General features: G+C 48.3%; 7 protein-coding genes across 7 annotated transcripts, besides 37 other annotated features; all 7 read right to left on the bottom strand.

Moving 5' to 3' along the window:
* Tc00.1047053509997.86 (serine/threonine protein phosphatase, putative) lies at positions 1-1,293 on the bottom strand (the record flags this gene model as incomplete). Its single annotated transcript, XM_803080.1, has 1 exon — positions 1-1,293. A coding segment is annotated over one exon (1,293 nt), but the record flags the coding sequence as incomplete, so codon positions are not given.
* Positions 1-3,183: a sequence feature (heterozygous, non-Esmeraldo-like haplotype).
* On the bottom strand, positions 1,811-2,866 carry Tc00.1047053509997.73 (hypothetical protein, conserved; the record flags this gene model as incomplete). The annotated part of the gene is made up of 1 exon (XM_803079.1): positions 1,811-2,866. One exon carries the CDS (start codon positions 2,864-2,866, stop codon positions 1,811-1,813), a length of 1,056 nt encoding a protein of 351 aa, XP_808172.1.
* Positions 3,172-3,206: a microsatellite.
* Positions 3,184-4,004: a sequence feature (haploid, non-Esmeraldo-like haplotype).
* On the bottom strand, positions 3,396-6,518 carry Tc00.1047053509997.60 (hypothetical protein, conserved; the record flags this gene model as incomplete). The annotated part of the gene is made up of 1 exon (XM_803078.1): positions 3,396-6,518. One exon carries the CDS (start codon positions 6,516-6,518, stop codon positions 3,396-3,398), a length of 3,123 nt encoding a protein of 1,040 aa, XP_808171.1.
* Positions 4,005-5,611: a sequence feature (haploid, Esmeraldo-like haplotype).
* Positions 4,710-4,735: a microsatellite.
* Positions 4,737-4,785: a sequence feature (GA-rich).
* Positions 5,612-5,937: a sequence feature (areas merged during assembly that could not be assigned to a particular haplotype. This can correspond to areas where the two haplotypes were merged or to regions with more than two copies in the genome that were merged during assembly.).
* Positions 5,938-10,297: a sequence feature (areas merged during assembly that could not be assigned to a particular haplotype. This can correspond to areas where the two haplotypes were merged or to regions with more than two copies in the genome that were merged during assembly.).
* Positions 6,524-6,604: a sequence feature (A-rich).
* Positions 7,211-7,233: a microsatellite.
* Tc00.1047053509997.40 (hypothetical protein, conserved) lies at positions 7,288-8,214 on the bottom strand (the record flags this gene model as incomplete). Its single annotated transcript, XM_803077.1, has 1 exon — positions 7,288-8,214. The coding sequence occupies one exon, from the start codon at positions 8,212-8,214 to the stop codon at positions 7,288-7,290; it is 927 nt and encodes a 308-aa protein (XP_808170.1).
* Positions 8,177-8,204: a microsatellite.
* Positions 8,520-8,554: a sequence feature (A-rich).
* Positions 8,610-8,642: a microsatellite.
* Positions 8,932-8,954: a microsatellite.
* Positions 9,108-9,130: a microsatellite.
* Positions 9,248-9,280: a microsatellite.
* On the bottom strand, positions 9,375-9,809 carry Tc00.1047053509997.30 (tryparedoxin, putative; the record flags this gene model as incomplete). Its single annotated transcript, XM_803076.1, has 1 exon — positions 9,375-9,809. One exon carries the CDS (start codon positions 9,807-9,809, stop codon positions 9,375-9,377), a length of 435 nt encoding a protein of 144 aa, XP_808169.1.
* Positions 10,108-10,134: a microsatellite.
* Positions 10,288-10,308: a microsatellite.
* Positions 10,298-10,636: a sequence feature (areas merged during assembly that could not be assigned to a particular haplotype. This can correspond to areas where the two haplotypes were merged or to regions with more than two copies in the genome that were merged during assembly.).
* Positions 10,637-12,614: a sequence feature (areas merged during assembly that could not be assigned to a particular haplotype. This can correspond to areas where the two haplotypes were merged or to regions with more than two copies in the genome that were merged during assembly.).
* Positions 10,650-10,671: a sequence feature (AT_rich).
* Tc00.1047053509997.20 (tryparedoxin, putative) lies at positions 11,059-11,640 on the bottom strand (the record flags this gene model as incomplete). Its single annotated transcript, XM_803075.1, has 1 exon — positions 11,059-11,640. One exon carries the CDS (start codon positions 11,638-11,640, stop codon positions 11,059-11,061), a length of 582 nt encoding a protein of 193 aa, XP_808168.1.
* Positions 11,714-11,750: a sequence feature (GA-rich).
* Positions 12,113-12,206: a sequence feature (T-rich).
* Positions 12,381-12,420: a microsatellite.
* Positions 12,613-12,646: a microsatellite.
* Positions 12,615-12,734: a sequence feature (areas merged during assembly that could not be assigned to a particular haplotype. This can correspond to areas where the two haplotypes were merged or to regions with more than two copies in the genome that were merged during assembly.).
* Positions 12,727-12,783: a microsatellite.
* Positions 12,735-13,111: a sequence feature (haploid, non-Esmeraldo-like haplotype).
* Positions 12,807-12,842: a microsatellite.
* Positions 12,942-12,984: a sequence feature (T-rich).
* Positions 13,065-13,093: a microsatellite.
* Positions 13,094-13,134: a microsatellite.
* Positions 13,112-13,705: a sequence feature (haploid, Esmeraldo-like haplotype).
* Positions 13,492-13,516: a microsatellite.
* Positions 13,706-13,778: a sequence feature (haploid, non-Esmeraldo-like haplotype).
* Positions 13,725-13,776: a sequence feature (T-rich).
* Positions 13,779-15,059: a sequence feature (areas merged during assembly that could not be assigned to a particular haplotype. This can correspond to areas where the two haplotypes were merged or to regions with more than two copies in the genome that were merged during assembly.).
* Positions 13,824-15,011, bottom strand: Tc00.1047053509997.10 (hypothetical protein, conserved; the record flags this gene model as incomplete). The annotated part of the gene is made up of 1 exon (XM_803074.1): positions 13,824-15,011. One exon carries the CDS (start codon positions 15,009-15,011, stop codon positions 13,824-13,826), a length of 1,188 nt encoding a protein of 395 aa, XP_808167.1.

The raw sequence follows: 15,059 nt of genomic DNA, 5'->3' as shown, positions 1-15,059 counted from the left end.
CCTAACACTGACAAATTTACTTTGACGCCCTCGGTTTTTCCGACACATCAAACGCAGCAGAGCGATGCCACCAACCAAAGAAAGAAAAATAACACATTCAACCCACATTAAACTTGAAACATTCTCGGTTCTGCCCACAGTCTTATTAGGAACGGGTTGGTGTATGATGTTTCGAAGCCACTTTGTGTCACCACCACATCGAGAAATCACTCTTACATTCCTCCGGCGGCGAATAAAGGGCCCTGACGACAAAACCCGTGTTGTCTTGCGCAACACTGCCCCCCCAGGCACCCCGCGGATGGGCAGACGATAGTCAAACACACGGCCGAAATTCAGACCGTGCAAGTGAAGCTCTTTTTCATATGCCTCAATGAAGCCCCAAGAGGTAAAAGGAGACTGAACAATGCCACCAAATTTAACAAAATGAATGGTGAATTCCCCGTTCTTGTGAGCCACCACAAGTTGCTCATGCTCCCAACGGTGGGTGTGGCCCGATATGACAGCGGCAACGCAGGAATAATTGGAGAGCAGACGCACAACTTCCACGTCATTCCAGAGATTGAGCTCATCGTCGTAAGGGTACATGGGAAAATGACAGAATACCAGCACAACCATCTTCTGCTTACTAGCGTACTCCAGCTGCATGCGAAGCCATTGCATTTGTTCCTCACCAATGCCTCCATTAACATCCAACATATTTTTGCGATGACGATAACGATGCTTCATGCCATTCGTTTCTGCCCGTCTGGCAGTACCGGCCCTTGTTGCAAACACCGACAGATCCGTCCCATCGAGCACAATGAGAAGGAACACGCCGCCCTCACCTACCTGAAGACTATAGTAACGGGCTGGCATCCTCAGCAAACGATAAACATGATCATGGTGCTCTTCGCCCAGCCCCAAGAAATCGTGGTTCCCCAGTAACTGGAAAAAGGGAAATTGCAACTGCTTCAGAATCGAATTAATCACTTGGAGATTCCTTGCGATGTCGCGGTTGACGGTGTCCCCAAGATGCATGACAAGGTCCATATGACTGCGATTGGCATTCATCTCCTTCACAGCGTGCTCAACCTTACCGGGGCTAAGGCGAAAATGTCGTCGAGACTTTTCTTCCTCGTCAGCGTACTGAATATCACTAAGAACACCAATGCTTAGCAGGGGAAGACGGTCGTACGTTGGAATCACCGGATACAACGTGCGGTTCTCATAGGCCTCAAGCGGCAGTACTTCCCCGACACCGCACACCCAGATAAATCCAAGAGAAAGTAGCAAAATACACAAGAAGACTTTCATCAGAAAACTTTCAACCAACCCAAAAGAGGCGCTCAACCTCCTCAAGCACTTTTTTCTGTTCTTGTCTGGCGTATACGGAAAAAAAGATAAGCTGCGTTCAAGAGATGGAAAGAGAAGAGAAAAAGGCGGAAACAGGTAAGAAATACGGAGGTGAATGTGAAACAGAGCGGTGGGCCCACGTGGCCAGAAAGCATCCTGGCCAGGAACAGCAGGCGGAACACGCACGGCTCCTTCCTGTCACCCCCAAGCGCCCGCCGTCCAGCACACGCTTCGCACGAAACCACCACCGGCCCTGCAGACTCAGAGAAGAAACCCGTCCCACGGACATGCTTCCAGCACTCCCTCCCGTCGCGTTGCAAATATGACAGCTGTGCAATAACTCCGCGGCTCTGCACACAAAAGACTGTTCCGTCCAACTCTTCCCCGGCAACTCCAGCGCCACTCCGGAGAACAGCAACAAGCATGGCATTGCAAGAAATCCAGCCCTCACCACACAAGGCACACAGAAACAAAGGAGTCAACGCACGGCTCCCACAGCCATGCGCAGCACCATACCACAGAGAGCGAAGAACGGTGTGAACATTGGCACATGAAATGGTGCGCGAGGGGCCGGAGTTGCCTCCACAGAAATAACAATGTGAGCCCCAAAAAGGACGGATGTCACCGACGCGATAGAAAACCACGAGGATGCTAACCAAGAAGACCGTATAGCAGCTGTAATGATCGAATGGGTGGCACCAAACCCCAAGAAATAGGCCCACTGTATTTCAAAAAACTTTAGTGTTGCCGATAGAGTTACGCGGATGTGACGTCGTGACCTACGGTCAAATAAATACTGTGAAGAAAGACGATAGTCAAAGACGTAAAAAGCGTACAGCCAACTATTCATAATGAAGGCAAGATAATGTCCAACTGGAAAGGGGAAAATGATATCCACCACCGCGGCCACAAGGGCGTATACAGCTGTCACCAGTGCCTTGAACATGATCTCGCTAAGAGATACCGCGACACTGCGAAGAGAAAAAGAATCTTCAGCGCCCTGCGAGGCACCCGAGAAGCACATGTCGTCATCCCTGCCGGACTCCTTGGCTGCCCACTGCACCCCCAACGAGGACGCACGACGTTTTTTCTCGGCGTAGGCCTCGGTATAGAGAGCGCTGTACCAACGCACACCGAGAGCCTGAGTGAGCGCATAGACGGGGAGAACCCACATCACATCAAACACAGAAAACCAAACTTTCCCCGCAAGACCGATCCCATTCATTGTGGCTGCCGCTTTTCCTCCGCCGCTCTCATTATCAATAACGGCAGCATCGCTGCTCCACATAAAAGTCTCTCCAAAGGTCCACATATAAGAAAAAAGAAGGGAGGCAACCCATATGCTAAGGAAAAAAACACCATTCACCACCAAGCACGACCCCATGATGCGGCGAAGATAAACGTTCGCACGCAAATAGCTAAACAACTTTACTGCATCCAAACTCTGAAGAGTGCCAAACGCAAAAGCACAGAAAATCGCCAACGCCCCAAGAATGATGCGCCTCAGAGGCAAAAAAGCATCCTCCGTAGACATAATCTATTTCTATGGTAGTTGGGGAAACGAAAAAAAACAACTACCTCTTCCCCTCTTCCTCCCTTCCTTTTTTGGTTTTGTTGGATCCTTTCTTCTTGCCGGTCCTATTTTTGTAGGCAAGCCGCTGTGCGCACCCTTGGCTCTCCTTTCCCCACCCCTTCCCCTCCCCCCTCAACAAGGAGCACACAAAAGCAAACACAAGAAGAGTTGAAGGCGCCACACGCATTGACACGTTACTGGCGGTGCAAAGAGATTCAACAGCCCACATCACAACAGAACCGCATCATGTGAATGACCTCCCCTTCAAAAAAAAAAAAAAACACAAAAATAAAAATAAAAAACATCATCATCATCAGAAAAAAAAGAAAAAATGAGGAAGGGAACTGGGGGCAAAAGGGGTAAGCGTCCAGAAAATACACACGGATAAAAAACTCCCGAAGAAAGGAAAAAAGAAGGGGGAATGGGGAAAGTGGAGAATCAACATGGCAATATTAATGAAGATTCGCTTCCGCGCTGCCCCGAAATACAGTTAACGACGTCGCCACACAGCATGCTGAGCTATAAATGCCTTCACATGTGGCACTGAGCACAGTGGATTCGGCGAATACAGCCCTGATGAAGGTTCCAACCGCATTGCGGCGGAAAGAGAGCAAGGACAATGGCATGGCACCGTAGAGGCTCCTGGAGACGCAGCCATGCCCACCTGCCGTGCATCCAATAACATTGCGTTCCCTGATGTCACATAACTGTTAGGATGTGGTGCATTAGTACCGGTGCTGCAGGATGAACGCAGGGATATTGCAGATGCCGGTCCTGAACCATTTTCATATTCAAATTTTTGTCGAAGCACGGCAGCGCGTCGTCCAGGCCATTGAACGCAAAGAAGGAACGGTTCTCCTTCAACCGGTGGCAGGAGATGCGCATCCTCAAGCACCTCAGAAAAAATGTATTCCTGCAGCAAAGCTTTTTCCTCTTTACATGCGCTGCTAATGTGGCCTTCACCACCATCACTCCCATTCTGAGACTCTGCTTCAAGATCATTGCCCATCGCGGTCTCCTCTACAACGGCGTCAAAAAAATAAACAGGTAAATAAGGCATCTGCTCATTCGTTGCCGCCGCAGACGACTCCAACAAAGTTGCTGCAGACGTCACGGAAGCCCAAACGTCCGATGTAGTAGACCAATGAGGATTTCCGGGCACCTGTTCAGAAGCACAACAGTCGGTAGGGGCCAAAGTTCCCCGTGAAGATGACGTCAAACGGCTCTTTAGTCGCTCCAAAAAAAGTCCTATTTCTTGCGACCACCAGAGACTAGCCTCATTTACGGCAGCAGCACACATCTTGTGAAGTTCTGCTGAAACCTTTCCCGTACCACAAAGCAAGAATAAGCACCCACCCTCTGCAAGAAATGACTTTATTGCACCACGGGAACCACTCAGCAAGGAGAACTCGTGAGCAACAGGAAGCCGAAACGGAAGTTGTGGCAAACCCCCACGCTTCTCTTCCCTCCATGGAAACTCTTTTACCCCATTATCGCAAAAAATCAACCCTTCTCCATGAGACTGTAAAACATGGAAGTTGAGGTTCGGCAGCAACGTTACCAAGGAAGAACCACTGGCAGGTCCTGGCATTTCGCTCCCAGACCTCACCTCCATGAAAACTAGACGAGGAAAAACACGAACATCAAAAATATCCAAACACTCCTCAAGCATCTTGCGATGATTAGGTCCAAAAAGAGACGAGACGCAAAGCCAAGAGGACGGCATATCACCAAGAACCGAATAGAGTTGACTTTTGTCGGTGTCACAGCTCAAGTAAACAACCTGAAGATGAACAGCCCGTCTTTGTTGTTGTTGTTGTTGTTGTTGTTTTTCTTCTTCTTCCTCTTCTTCACCCCTGTCTAATTCTACTTTTTCTTCTAGCCGCTCCTGTGGTGATGGTGATGACGGCTGGCGTTGAGATGACGAATGCGCTGGCGATAATGAACGCGATGGTACTCCACTCAGCTGCTTGGCTGATGTTCCTTCTGGTTTTGGTTCCGTTCCCAGATTCACATGCGGGCTGGCATCTCGAAATACTTTTTCCTTTGACATGCGCACTGGTGTCTCTAGCGGAGAGTTGTTCGAGGAGAACCCTCGTGTATCACTGTCCATCTGACTATTGCTGTAGTGGCGGCCACCGTATGCTCCCGTCCGATAGGAAAGGATACACTGTGGCACAGATGTTAAGCCCGCACCAGAAAGAGACACGTTGAGCGCCTCGCGTTCCATATTCCAAAAACGTTCTTCTTTATGATGATCACGGCCGCTATCAACATCCTCAACGCCACCATTGAGAGCAGACCATAAACTCCGCAGTCGAGGCAAAATTTTATTCGATGAGGGGTGCCAGCCCCCAGAAAAATATAAAGCCAAATGCGTCGCCCCGTCTAAGCATTCATCAGGCTTTACATATTCATCTCTTTCCGCCATACATTCTGGTTCAGCAGGGAAATCACAATCAAGAGCTCTCCCAACGCGACGTGTGTGCGGGATAAGACGTCTCAAGAGAGACGAAAATGGAAATACATCTATGGAAGACTCTGATTCTTTATCCGTGACTTCCGGAGTCTCTTCCATGAGCCACGGAAAATCCGAGTGGAAACCGGCGTAGCGATCTTGATGCTCCGCCTCATGGCCCGCTGGCGAGAATGGCTGCGAGCTGTCCATCGTCCCATAGCTCACCTCCCGCTCAATGTAGTTAAGTGCATGGATGGTCAAAAGCTGCCCGTTGGGGTCAAAGAGCAGCACGGATGGCCAAGTACTAACACCAAACGTCTCAATGACTTGCCTGTATGCATTTGGTGCTTCCAAAGAGAACCACCCGCCAAAGAAGGGGCTGCTAGTAATTGCAATATTGAGTGATGGTCGGGGTTCTGTTGGCGAAAAATCCAAGACTGAACGTATTCCCTCGGTCTTTTGAGGTGAAGAAGAAGAAGGAACATCTCTTGCGGCATCCGCAGTCGTCGCGATGGCTGAGACGGCCCGTTGCTCTCCTAGAACAGTATTTGACGGCGGGGCGTCATCCAAACCAATGGGCTGACGCACCTCCAAAACAACAACGGGAAAGACGGGTTTCCCATCTTGAGATGAAGACACCGTTAACTGACGGATCAGAAGGTCATAAAAAGCCGATATAAGTGATTTGACGCGTCGGGATGATTTGCTTGTAACCGTGGTTGCGCTACTGATAAACTGCGTGTTGTAAGCCAAAGCGGGCACTCCAGTCGTGAGCGGCAATCTCACGGTAGAGTCTGTCACATGTATACTTGAAGAGGGGGATGGGGTGGAAAGAGCATTGTGTCCGTAACCCACTGAAAATGGGGTCGCTGCAGGCTCCATTGCAGGCTTATAAGCAGCAATATTGTTGCCTGTGGGATCGGTGAGGTACAACAGCACGTATTTTCCATGCATATACGTCGCCGGCACGTATTCTGCTTCCCGGGACACGTCTTCTTCGTCCATGATTTCACCACACATGTCACAAATTAACCTCTGCTGCAGCTCCGTCCCGCTGACATTTCCTTCCTTTATGCGTACCCCCCCCTTGTGTGTGGCACAACTTCCCTTTGCAAAGTGCTTTTCTAAAAGAAAACAACCAAAAAGATGTTGCATCCCTTTTTTTGTTATTGTTATTTTGTTTTATTGTCTTTCACCCTGTTCCCTGTTTTGGTTTCGTTTTTAGTTGTTATTGTTGTTTTATTGGGGGGCAGGAAGTTGTTGTCGTTTTTTGTCTGGTTATTCGGCCCCGCCGTGGTGCTTTTCCCTAAAGCCCTACCACGCAAGAGGCAAAAGAAGAGGCGAGGGAGGCACAAGGCGTCAGCGACGTCCCGAGGAGACCGAACAACAACCCGGCGGCGAGGGCAGAAGCACTTCGCCCCCCACCGGGGGTGTGGAGGGGGGGGAAAAGAAAAAAAAAGGGGGCATTCAACGGCCCCACGTCCCCGGGGCACACAAAAACACAAACAGGGAGAAACAAAAAGGGAAAAAAGAAAACAGAAGGAGACGATGCGGCATGCGAGTGAAAAAAAAAAAAGGTAGAAAGGGGAAAAGGCAAAACAAATGTCAAGCCCCAAGCACCAGACCACACACACACAAACATGCGGAAACAAAAAAAAAAAACATTTCTTCTGCCTTTCTCTCTCCCACTCTCCCACTCTCTTGTGCTCACTTCTCACATCCCCATGTCTCACTATACATGCATATAAAAGGACAGGAGCGAAGGTTATTTTTCAAGGCAAATGGTGTACATTGGAACAATTTACTCCCGTCCACACGCTGGCAAATCATTTTTATTTACTACTTGTTTTTTGTTTTTGTTTTTGTTTTTCCCTCTTTCATTTCTTTGGGTGATGATTTCATCCCCACTTCTCGGGGTGTCAGATTATTGCGCGGCCAAACGCAAAACCAAAAACGCAAACTTCTCAAACGTCAGTTGTCCGTCCGGTGCAAGGGCCTCCACATCCCGCACCCACTGCTCCTCTGCTTTCTGACTCACACCAAAGCCCCGGTCTAGCTGCTTGATGGTCTCCAGAAATGACATCACACCAATGGTGCCGCTTCTTGCAACGTCCAAAGTGTCAAACCATTCCCACAAGTCGGCCTCATCGATGGGAATACCGGTGAAATTAAAGACCGAAGACTTTGTGTAATCCTCAGTCACAGGGGCGTTCTCGTCACCACGAGCTAGGCGCAGGGCCTGATAACCACGACTGCGGAAAAAGAAAGTATGTGCCTGGGAATCCACTTCTTTCCATTCCTCATACGTTTCCTTGTCAGCATTCGTCATGACCCCTTTAGAAGTTAATGAGACTTTATTTTGATCTTCGGAAAAAGCATTGGGTGCAGATGCTCGGGATTGGTTCTGGCTTTCGTCGTGTGACGCCGCGGTGTCCTCTGCATGCTTCTCAAAGGAAGCCGAGACCGATGTTTCCGTCAAAAACGGTGAAATCAAGGCGGTAATGCCTGCAGTGGGATTCAACTGCGGCAAGCGATCGGCCAAGGCGACGTAGCTGCGGTCACGTGACCGCACCCCCAGCGCTGGGCCGCTGAGCGATTGTCTTGTCAGTGGCCCCGGCCCCTGTCCCTGTGGCTCCTCCCTCGGCAGGCTCACTCCGATCTCCTGCGCAAACGCCTCTTGCTCTAGCGGGGTTGAGTTTCGGAAGGCCATCACCAACCGCAAGGTCCTTTCCTTCGATTTCGCTTCGAGAAGATTAAACAGACGTTTCCGAGAAGAATCCGCTGCAGCGCCAACTGCGTTGCTCCCGCACGATGCCGCCGCCGCCGCCGCCGTCGCCGTCGAGTTTTTCATTACGTGTATTTCTTCTTCTTGTTTTCCCTCCCTCTCTTCCTTTTCCTCCCTCACCGGCCCCCCGATGAACAACCGTCATCAGCGGTGTGCGGAGGGAAAAACAAAAGGATCGGGAGTTGAAGGCATTGAGGCAAAAAAAAAAAAATGGCAATGAAAAAAGTACAAATAACAAAATATAAACGCCGTTGCTTCTCCCACGAGCCTCCGCTTCTGCCGTCGTAGTCCCATCGCAAAGCGCCCAAAAGCACTTCAACAAACAAAAAACAAAAACAAAAAAAAAACAGCATATTTACTAGCATGCAGAATTTTCTTTTTCTTTCTCTTTTTTCTTTTTTTTCTTCCTTGCGGCCACAAAATACATCATTGCCTTTTTGAGCTTTCTATTTCCCTGCCCCTTCTTTTCTTTTTTTTTTTCTTTTTTCTTTTTTCTCTCGTGATTTTTTGAACCATTTTCTCTTTCTTCTCCCTTCCTTTTGTTTTTGTTTTTCTTTTTTCGTTGGATTTTCTCCTCATTTTCCCACGTATTCTTCCCCTCACGCCTCTACTCTGTCTTTCCACCGCAACGATCCCCTGTCACGGAAACACAGTACAGTGGGAGTGGCAGTCGTGGCGATGGCAGGCAATAAACCCTGGCGAGAGGGCGGGTCAGACCGAAAGTACAAACAATAAAAATAACGTGTATATATATATATAATTCCCAACTTTTCCTTTTGGAAATTTGTTTATTTGTTTGTTTGTTTTCCCTTTGGTTGCTTCTCTCTGCTCTCATGCCGCACGTGGCCGAAATATAATTTAGGGCCATGTGCTGCTGATATCCTTCACTCTTTATCCCCCGCCCTTTTTTTCTCATTTGTCGTCTTCTCTTCTTTTTCTCCTCCCATCACCCCACCCACTTTTTTCTTTTTTTTTTTTTTTTGTGTGTGTGTATGTAAGGTCCTTTCGTTCGCCAAATATATATATTTTCCTCCCTTTTTCTTTTATGACATCTCTTTCCTTTCCGTTTTACTTTAATTCCCCTCTCCTTTTGCCTTCCTTGTTGTTGTTTTTGTTTTTGTTTTTTGTTTTTTCCTCCATGCGCGCCACGGGAGATAAAAGAGGGTGGAGAGAGCGAGACAACACGCCCACACGCCCATTCGCATCTGTCACGGGCGAGACGGCCTTTAGTCGGACCAGGGGAAGTTTTTGCCCTCGGGGTCGGTCAAAAGTCGCTCGCGTCCCTTCGTGCTGACCACGGCGCCCGTGTCGGCGTTGACGGCGATAACTGTGGGGATGGTCTCCACGCCAAAAGTCGACCGGAGGGCCTCCAGCTCTGCGCGGCTCGAGAAGGGGATGGCGAGCCATGGCATCTTGGCGAAGTACCCGTTGTACGCCTCCTCCTCGTCGTCCCAGGTGACAAGTACGACCTCGAAGTTCTTCGATTCACGGAACTTCTCGTAAAACTCCACAAGGGTCGGGGTGAAGCCGCGGCAGGGCGGGCACCAGGAGGCGGAGAAGTAAAAAAACACCGTCTTCCCGGCAAGGGAAATGGGGCTGACGGTGCCGCTCTTGGAGACCAGCTTAATGGTGCTGGGGAGGTACTTCGCCAAACCAGACATCCTGTGCTCACTTGGGTGCAGTGAATTGACAAGTTTTTTTTTTTTTTTTCTTATTGGTTGTTTTCGCTGCGTTTGCTCTGAAACACTTTTCTGCAAGAAAAATAACAACACAAGAGAAAGGAAAACAAAAAAAAAAAGTACGTGCACTTCAATGAGTGGCCCCCTTCACCTCCTCCCGCCCGCTGTCACCACCACTACACACGAGGCACAGCCCTTTCCCCTCGGCAAGACGGTCCACCACACAAACTCCAACGATGCCTCACTTCCCTCCCCGACGGGACTAAACTTCGTCCCGAACTTCTCTTTTTTTTCTTTTTTTTTTTTTCACCTCCCCTCTTCTCTGCTTGCCTGCTCTTCCCTCCCCACCGAAATGATGAGACAAAACAACGGAGAACTTAATGTGAAATAGGCGCCTGGCGGAGGCCCCCTTTCTCCTCCATTCCCACAAAGCGGGGGAGGACACAGCCAAACGGGCAATCACACACACACACACACACACCACAGCTCAGGGGGGATGCATCCAAAGCTCGGACATCAACAAAAAAGGAAATTCATATAAAAAAGCATACGCCATGACAACCAGGCCTGTGGTAAAATCATCAAGCGGCCGTTTATAAAAGAGGGTCCTGCCGCCATCAAACTCCCCATCCCAGAGGGAGGGTAGAGAATTAGGGAAGGGAATAAAAAGGAAACTACATCCGCCAACTTCCAACGTGCTCCACTACACTGAAAAAAAAAACAATCAAAAAAAAAAAAACTCAGTGCCGATACGGCACCAATTGTTAATGTCAACAGTAACGAGAGAAAAAAAAACCGTCACAATGTGGCCAATCGACACGGTTTAAATAATAAAAATAAAAAACATTGATCATTGCCCTCGTTTGTAAGGTCTCTGGGTGTTCTTTTGTTGTTTTCCCGCCTCCCTTTTTTTTTTTTTTTCTCTCTCTCCGTTTGCCAAAGTGAAAGAGGCCCTTCGTGTGAAGAAAACCACCACTGCAACCCCGCTGAAGCGAAGGTTTCTCTTTATTCTAACCCCATTTCCTCTCGAGCCATCACACATGGATATATATGGTTTCTTTTGCTTTTCGAGTCCGGCTGATTTGGCCCTGCACTCTTCACGCAGGCACACACGCAGATGGAATGGGAAACAGCAAAGAAAATCGAACAAAGTAAAACATAGGCTGGGGAACCAAAAAGCAAGCAAACAAAACACCGAAAATAAACAAGGGTGGAACTTGGAGAGGGCGCATCACCGCCAGAATTGATACAGTACCGAAGCGATGATGAATACCAGAAACAACTGATTCCAGTAGGATCCCCTCAGTCCTTCACCGTCTGTATTGCCAGCCCATGGAAATCCCTCAGCTGTATCCAAGTTCCGCGCCACTAAGTCCCGTGCGTTCCGTGTTACTAGCTCACCGGTTTCCAGGTCAAACAGGAGCAACATCGGAATACCCCGGATTGCATAAGTCTGCATCAGTGTCACACCAAGCCTCTTTGCCTGCTCATACGGTACCGCAAGCCAGTCTCCGTGTGAACCCTCTCCGCCACGAACTGCCAGTCTGCTGTACTTTTGGTTGTGAAAATATGCCTGCATGGAGCGCTCGTCACGATCTTGTGAAACAAAGACAATCTCAAAGCTGTGACTATTATGAAATGACTCATAAAAAGCCGCCAGCTTTGGGGTGAAAAATCGACACGGAGGACACCAACTGGCGGATAGGTAAACCAGCAGATATTTCTTCCCTTGGAGAGCCTTGGAAGCTGTCACATTGCTGCCATCCTGCCGCAAGAGCTCCAATGTGCCTGCCCCAAGTACGCGTGGCAGCATCACTTGCGTATTTCACTGCCGGCGTGCAACCGTATTTAATGTCGTTGCCGTATTTAGTTCCTTCTCCCTCAACTCCCTCCTTCCTTCCTTCCTTCCTTTTTTTTTTCTTTTGGCCCTTCTTGTTGTCGTGTCTCCTTCCCTGTTTGTTGTTGCTGTCTTGTTTTTGTTTTTTTTTAGTCAATTGATTGTTTGCACCCGTTTCTTCCTTTAGATACCGCTGGTTGCGCGGCCGACGTCCTCTCGCGTAGCTCCGGCGAAAAACCAAAGAGAAATGGAAGAAAAAAAAAATGCCTGGCGCACACACACACACGCATGCCTACACGCAGCCAAAAGAAACAATATATATATATATGTATGTATGTACATGAAATAAAAACGAGTCTCCGTGAAAAGTGGCTCGCACGACGTCAACTGCGGCGGCGCTGCAAAAGTCGCATATGTCCCCTCCGCAGCCCACACACGCGCCAGACGTAAAAAAAAAAAAGAAAAAAAAAAAAAATCCCCTTAATAAAAAAAAAAAAAAAGGGGTAACAACAACACACAAGAAGAAAAAAAAAAAAAAAAAAGGTACAAAACAAAAGACACATTCCCACGCCGCCACGGGTGGGGGAATTGAGGGGGTGGGCGGGGATTTCTTCGCCGCTTCATCCGCCCTCGCCCCGTGCGCAACACGTGGGAATTTTGTGCAGTTATTGCAGAGGGCCGTGAAACTGGCGGAATCAACGGGCACAAATAATTATTAAAGAGACAAAAAAATAAAATAAATAAATAAATAAATAATTAGTTAATTAAACTCCACAAGTGTGCGTGTGCAAGCTGAAGTGAAATATGTGCTCCCCTCTTCTTCCGCGCAGCCTTTTTCCTCTCATCACATATGCCGTCAACGCGCTCCATCTCCCTCTCTCTCTCTCTCTTCTGGGCCCCCCGCACGCTGTCTGCTGCCGCCGGGCAAATTTGTCTCGGGCCGAGTGTAAAAAGAAGAAGAAAAAAAAAAACAAAAAAAAAAGGGCGGGGGGAGAAAAGGGGAGGGGGGCCAAGCCGGCAAAGTGGCAAAAAAAAAAACCCATAAATTTCCTCAAAGGGAGGAATAAAACCAAAAATAAAATAAAAATAAAAATTAACAAATAAAAAAAAAAAAAAAAAGGAAAAAACGGCAACTCCTGTCCAAAAAAAAAAAAAAGAAAAAGAAAAACACAGAAAAATGAATCTCCGAGCATATACATCTATTCATATGCAAATATGAATATGACCAGACAAGCACGCAGATTTTGATATGTGTACTTTAAAAAGAAATGTTCATCAAAAAAAAAAAAAAAAAAAGATAAATAATAATAAAACGAAGAATTGGAATTAACAAAAATGTCTTTATTACATGCGGGCATTAATGAGCGTTTTCACCGCCCCTCGTTCCTTTTATTTTATTTTCTCTCTCTCTCTCTCTCTCTCTCTCTCTGTTGTTGTTGTTGTCTTGTTTTTTGTTTTTTGTTTTCTTTTCGTATCCGCTCATGTTAAGACCATTGACCTCCGATTGAGTTTATGTGCGTATTTATGCATGCATGCATGTCATCGTCACTTCTTTTTTTTCTTTTTCCTCCGCCCCCCTTTTTTTTTACATAAAAAATCACTATTTTTTTTTTTTTTTTCGGTTCTTCGCGTCCTCCGTACATCCCCCCACTCTCTCTGTTGCTCTCTGTTGCTCTCTGTATCTCTGTATTTATGTCTGTTTCTCTGTTTTTGTGTGGGAAGGGGAGGAGGAGGGGTGGGGGAAATAAAATAATAAAAAGAAATAAGAGGGAGAAGTGAGAGGGAAGAAAGAGGAATGGAAGAAGGGTGTTCTGCCGCCGTCCCGTCCTCTCTCTCTCTCTCTCTTTCTCTCCGCGGTATAAACGCGCCGCGGTGTGTTTCAGTACACGCCAGGCGGTCTCATGCACGCTTCACAAGTTATTTATTTTAATTCAACACTACGCCGCCCACCGGCAGTGGGAAGGGAGGGGGTGCACCCAACAGGAAGGGGGAGGAGCCTCGCGGCCAACAAAAAAAAGAAAAAAAAAAGTCAATGCACGCCAACACCCACCCACCCGCACAAGAAGAAGAAAAATAAAAAGTAAAAATAAATAAAATAAAATAAAGAGAAGAGTTAATTCTGTTGTGTAGGTGAAAAAACAAAAAAAAATATTTCTGTCTTACGAAATCTCTGCATCTTGTGAGAAATCGCCTGAGGCTTTCAATTCACATCTGCCTACCTCGTGCAACCAGATGCGGCAGCGATAGAAACAATACAAGTACTGGGCGAGCTCTCTGAAGAGCACCCGCGTCCTGGCCCTGTAGTAGATATAAATCTTCTTACAGTCAGCCTGAAACTCGCAGTCAAGAAAGAACATGTGTTGTACCTCGCAGGACAAAAACCGGGCAGGGTTCAGTCCGTACTTTAGGAATTTCAACAGGTCTTTGGACAGCTGGCGAAGGGTGTGATTGTAGTGCTGTGTCTCCTCCTCGGTGGCGTTTCGAAGAATGAGGGCGGCTGTCACCACATCGTGCTCCGTAGGAAACCCACGGCGCGCCAACTCGGCGGTCTCCATCTGTTCAAATTCCTCCACCGGGAGAACCAACTGTACCGAACCCATTTCAATTCCCATATCGCCCTCAAGTACCACCATCTCACCCACCTCATGTAGGACGCTGGCGGCGCACACAGTGCGTCTGCAACGATGCCCAACCAGGTACACGTAATGTACATCTTCCACCCGCAATTGGCTGTCGCTGTCATCCTTTTTTCCCGCACGCGGAGGACGACGCTTGGTGTACGCTGTCAAATCGGTAAAAAGTGTTGGAAGCGAAAAAAACATGGAAAGCGTCGAAGGGCATTCACCAAACTTATCCCCATAGTCACGATGGGTATTTCCAGCCCGGGAGCTTCGTGACCGGCGGGCCTCAAAAGGGATTTCATGGCCCTGCGACCCCCCGCGTTCACTCTCCCCTAAATATCCCGCAATGACCACAGTGGCATCCGTGGGACGCGGCGTATTAGAAACATCGTTGGCTGCTGCAGGAAGCGGTAAGGATGGAGGGGAACGAACAAATAAAAAACTTCCAGAAGCGGAGGGAAGCGGTCGAGCAGAAGGCGTTATAGACCCAGCAGCAGCACACTGGCAATGCTCCAGCCCCCCTCCGCTCCTATATTTCATGGCTTCTGGCATCATAATGGTGGTGGTGGTGGTGCAGGATTCGGTAAAGTGTTGCTGTGCTTGCGGCATGGTATTGTAGTACTGCTGCGGAAAAGCTGAATATGCACCAAAAGAGTACGCCCCACTCTCTGTAGGGAAGTACAACACTGTACCGAGCGGTGCCGATGTGGGATTTAACACGCACATGGGATTCCACGCGTCACTGTTGTATGCCACAAATGGGATCCCACTTTC

This window comes from Trypanosoma cruzi, genomic scaffold (assembly GCF_000209065.1).
Source record: "Trypanosoma cruzi strain CL Brener 1047053516573 genomic scaffold, whole genome shotgun sequence".
In the NCBI taxonomy this organism is placed as follows: domain Eukaryota; phylum Euglenozoa; class Kinetoplastea; order Trypanosomatida; family Trypanosomatidae; genus Trypanosoma; species Trypanosoma cruzi.
The sequence above is the reverse complement of the archived record's forward strand: the minus strand, read 5'-3'. Positions and strand labels throughout refer to the sequence as shown.